General features: G+C 40.6%; 1 protein-coding gene across 1 annotated transcript in view; it reads right to left on the minus strand.

Annotated features, from left to right (window-relative positions):
- Positions 1-5000, minus strand: part of ncapg2 (non-SMC condensin II complex, subunit G2) — a 36588-nt gene that overhangs the window by 5142 nt on the left and 26446 nt on the right. The window contains exons 19-24 of the mRNA XM_062022089.1: positions 3900-4010; positions 3681-3830; positions 2694-2793; positions 2192-2394; positions 654-788; positions 477-580 (exon numbers count right to left, since the gene is read on the minus strand). Of these exons, the coding sequence (XP_061878073.1) occupies positions 477-580; positions 654-788; positions 2192-2394; positions 2694-2793; positions 3681-3830; positions 3900-4010 (803 nt within the window). The remainder of the gene's footprint in view (positions 1-476; positions 581-653; positions 789-2191; positions 2395-2693; positions 2794-3680; positions 3831-3899; positions 4011-5000) is intronic.

A 5000-nucleotide genomic window follows, 5' to 3' on the forward strand; every position in this document is an offset into this window, starting at 1 on the left:
ACCGTGACACTTTGATATCGTTACATCCCTACTGTTTAAGGATTAACACAACTGTATTATGTGATTGTAAATTAATTTTATATGTATACACTTTGATGAATCATCAGGGTTTTTTTTCTACACATGCGCCAGACAGTCGACTTAAACAACATTACATTCACAAGACCTCCAACCTACAGAAGGAGTATGTGTAAAATTTAAAAGCCTTTTGATAAGACAGACCTTTTGAGAAAAACACCTGTAAGCATCCCTGCTGTGTAGAAACATGTCAAACCGCCATATCATAACAACAAAACTTCCATTTTAACTACAATTGTTTCAAAACTGGGTGAAAATAAGATAACTATTGGATGGTTGGGGTTCCACTTTAACCAATTCCACATACACAGCTATTCCTATGCTTCTGTTTGTGGGTCAGTCAGTCTCTTTGATGGTCAGTTTAATTGTTTGTCAGCCCTTTTCTTACTATCGTTTACCTTGTGACCGGAGATGACTTCAGGATGACGGACAGCAGGACAGCTGACAGAGGCGGCATGTCCTCAACGTTCTCCAGGATCACGACCTCTTCTGGGTTTGTTATCTAAACAAAAAGCGGTGTTCATCATCTCCTAAATTTGAGCAAGACAAACAAGCATCATGCAAGCCGTGCTCACCTTTTGGAGGGCGTGTCTGGTCTCAACAACGATGAGAGCAAAAAGGGTGGAGAAGATCCCCCTGAGAGGAGCCGACGTGCAGGTTTGAGCCACCCCCAGGAAGCCAGTCAGCCCGGGAACAGCCAACTGACACAGCTAAGAAAGAGCAGAAACAAAAGAGCAAAAACAACGATGAACAAGCCAACCAAGCAGTGGTGTCCAAAATCTGCAGCTCAATATATATATATTGCCTTGAGGCATGTTCAAGGAATACAAATACAACATACATATTACAACATTACAATGAAGGTTTAGCAGTAGAGATGTCCGATAATATCGGATTGCCGATATCGGCCGATAAATGCTTTAAAATGTAATATCGGAAATTATCGGTATCGGTTTCAAAAAGTAAAATGTATGACTTTTTAAAACGCCGCTGTACGGAGTGGTACACGGACATAGGGAGAAGTACAGAGCGCCAATAAACCTTAAAGGCACTGCCTTTGCGTGCCGGCCCAATCACATAATATCTACGGCTTTTCACACACACACAAGTGAATGCAACGCATACTTGGTCAACAGCCATACAGGTCACACTGAGGGTGGCCGTATAAACAACTTTAACACTGTTACAAATATGCGCCACACTGTGAACCCACACCAAACAAGAATGACAAACACATTTCGGGAGAACATCCGCACCGTAACACAACAGAACAAATACACAGAACCCTTTGCAGCACTAACTCTTCCGGGACGCTACAATGTACAAACCCCGCTAACCCCTAGCCCTCACCCCCACCTCAACCCCACCCACCTCAACCTCCTCATGCTCTCTCAAGGAGAGCATGTCCCAAATTCCAAGCTGCTGTTTTGAGGCATGTTTAAAAAAATAATGCCCTTTGTGACTTCAATAATAAATATGGCAGTGCCATGTTGGCATTTTTTTCCATAACTTGAGTTGATTTATTTTGGAAAACCTTGTTACATTGTTTAATGCATCCAGCGGGGCATCACAACAAAATTAGGCATAATGATGTGTTAATTCCACGACTGTATATATCGGTTGATATCGGAATCGGTAATTAAGAATTGGACAATATCGGAATATCGGATATCGGCAAACAAGCCATTATCGAACATCTCTATTTAGCAGCACATTAAAAATAACATTTAGCATATGTTTATCATGCAGTGTTGAACACATTTGATTAACCAATTTTATTTTGTAACCCAAAAAGCAGAAAAACAATTGTAAAAGCATACTATTTATTCAGTAAGTGATCAAATTAGAGCGATATAGAATATATAGTAATTATAAATTATTGGTTGTGTGAGAAAAAGTGTATTTTGTTGTTTCTGTTTATTTGCCAAGTAAAAACCATAACATTTGTACATATTTTGATAAATCGTTTTCCTGTTTTTATTACAGATGTTCTAATAAATTTGGTAAGTACGGTACTGTTGGTCTTCAGTTTTCTGCATGCACTCCTCAGTGGAAAAGCTTTGAACACCCATGCAATAAACAATCAACACTTTACAAAGTAGCTTATGAGTACCTGTTTGCCCTCCTCCGGTTCCTTCTTGAGTCGGCGAGCCAAGAGTTCTATTATCTTCTGGAATATGTTTGCTACCACACCTAGACACACGGTGGCAGCATCTTCTTCATCTCCCTCTGCATGTCTGTTGTCTTCTAGGACCACACTGTCCATCACCTCCTTCAAAAGCGGCAGCACAGCCGGGATACACAAGTAGCCCGTGTCTGCCAAGCAAACAACTTTTAAGTTTTCAGCTTTGCTATTGGTGCTTCAAACATTCAGGATAATACCTTGACTCCTTACATCACAGATACAGAAATTCACTGATGCGGTACATTTAAACACAGGAAGTGAACTAATGATCAATAATTGCTGAGACGAAGGAATTAGGATTAACTATAATCTCTGCCTCTTCCTACTCCTTTTCGGACAGGTTGACTTGTGCGAGTGTAAACATGTAATGTGCCAACTCTGTTAAACATGTTTGACATAAGCTAAACCATTGCCAGATTCAAACAGTCACCTGAGAGCAGGACCAGCAAGCAGAGTTGCAGAATTTCACTTTGGAGGGTGTCATCAGCCAAACCCACCAGCACCACATCTTTACAAACTGACAGGAAGTTCTGATGGAAGAAAAACTATTAGGTCAGTTCACATCCACCATCCACATCCATAGTCTTTGGCTTTGGGGCTGCGTCTTGTGCATTTTGTTGTTTCTTCTTTATGATGAGGGTGAGTCCATAGCGCGCTGAATGGCTGACTGAATGATTGTGTTTGATTTAATGTGAACAATTGAATTGGTCTGCTGTGACGAAACTCAATTTATTGTCGACATGTGAAGTTGGTGAACCCGGGAAAAATCCATAACTTAGCCGCAGCATTATATAAAGAGCAGGGTTCAAAGCGTGGGAAAAAGTAGTGGCTTACAGTCCGGAAATGTGACGAAACTCAATTTATTGTCGGCATGGGAAGTTGGTGAACCCGGAAAATCCACAATTTAGCTGCAGCATTGTATAAATTTTAGCGCAAGGTTCAAAGCGTGGGAAAAAAGTAGTGGTACAGTCTGGAAATTACAGTACACAGGTTTCCCATTCATCTCTGTGAACAAATAAAAACATAACTTTACACTTGTAATCCTCTTTTTTCCTTTTTGAAAAAAACATTTTGACTAATATGAGTGTGTAAATGAGTAGAAAATGAGGTCAACTACATATTAACTAGCAAAAAGCACATTACTACCATCTGCTGCCAGTTATGCCTCTTCTTCTACCCTAATTACTCTAACACTGCACACCAGGTTGATGATTTAGGAATAACATTGTATTCATGCATTTTTTGTTTTAACTTTCAAAATTAATCAAACGGGCCCCGAGCGGGTTGATTTTGTTTGACATCCCTGACTTAAACGTTTCCAGGAAAAAAATGTATTTCCCTCTTTTTAAGAACGCATATGAACCCTGTCAATGATTATGACTCTTATAAACTAGTTAGGCAGAACTTCCACACTCACCTCAGATATCTCTACTGCTAATGGTGTCATTGTCTGGGTATCCTCATCAGTGTCTCCTTGACGACCTTTGGCCAGAAAGGGCAGCACCTTCTCGGCCACCCACGAAGCCGTGTGCTCCAAAGACAGCAGGTACTCACGGCCGTCTGACAGCTAGGGGACGATGCGTTATTTTTGACAAAAAATAACCTCTTTGCAGCCTCAGACAACAAGCAGACTCACATCGTGTTGCATGTGCGCGCTGAGGCGGCCGTGAATGGTGAAGGCTTTCAGAGCCACACTTGAGGTGTGTGCAGCATCAGAGGCGCAACTGAGGTGAGAATACAGCACCGCCTGAAGAGAAGAATGCTAACATGAGAAATGGTCTGATTTGAGAAAAAGTGGACTGCTAACTAGAGATGTCCGATAATATCGGACTGCCGATATTATCGGCCGATAAATGCTTTAAAATGTAATATCGGAAATTATCGGTATCGGTTTAAAAAAGTAAAATTTATGACTTTTTAAAACGCCTCTGTACAGAGAGGTACACGGACGTAGGGAGAAGTACAGAGCGCCAATAAACCTTAAAGACACTGCCTTTGCGTGCCGGCCCAATCACATAATATCTACAGCTTTTCATACACAAAAGTGAATGCAAGGCATATTTGGTCAACAGCCATACAGGTCACACTGAGGGTGTCCGTATAAACAACTTTAACACTGTTACAAATATGCGCCACACTGTGAACCCACACCAAACAAGAATGACAAACACATTTCGGGAGAACATCCGCACCGTAACACAACATAAACACAACAGAACAAATACCCAGAACCCCATTATACACCCCCCCCCCCACCTCAACCCCGCGTACCTCAACCTCCTCATGCTCTCTCAGGGAGAGCATGTCCCAAATTCCAAGCTGCTGTTTTGAGGCATGTTAAAAAAATAATGCACTTTGTGACTTCAATAATAAATATGGCAGTTCCGTGTTGGCATTTTTTTCCATAACTTGAGTTGATTTATTTTGGAAAACCTTGTTACATTGTTTAATGCAGGGGTCGGGAACCTTTTTGGCTGAGAGAGCCATGAAAGCCAAATATTTCAAAATGTATTTCCGTGAGAGCCATATAATATTTTTTAACACTGAATACAACTAAATGCGTGCATTTTTAAGTAAGACCAACATTTTTAGAGTATAATAAGTCTCTTATTCTTTTTAATAACATCGTTATTCTAAAGCTAACTTATAATAAATAAAATACTTCTTACCATTAATTCGACTTCTTGAACAGGTGCGATAGAAAACGGATGGATGGATTAAAATGCATGAGAGAGTT

This window comes from Entelurus aequoreus, linkage group LG15, assembly GCF_033978785.1.
Source record: "Entelurus aequoreus isolate RoL-2023_Sb linkage group LG15, RoL_Eaeq_v1.1, whole genome shotgun sequence".
Taxonomy (NCBI): domain Eukaryota; kingdom Metazoa; phylum Chordata; class Actinopteri; order Syngnathiformes; family Syngnathidae; genus Entelurus; species Entelurus aequoreus.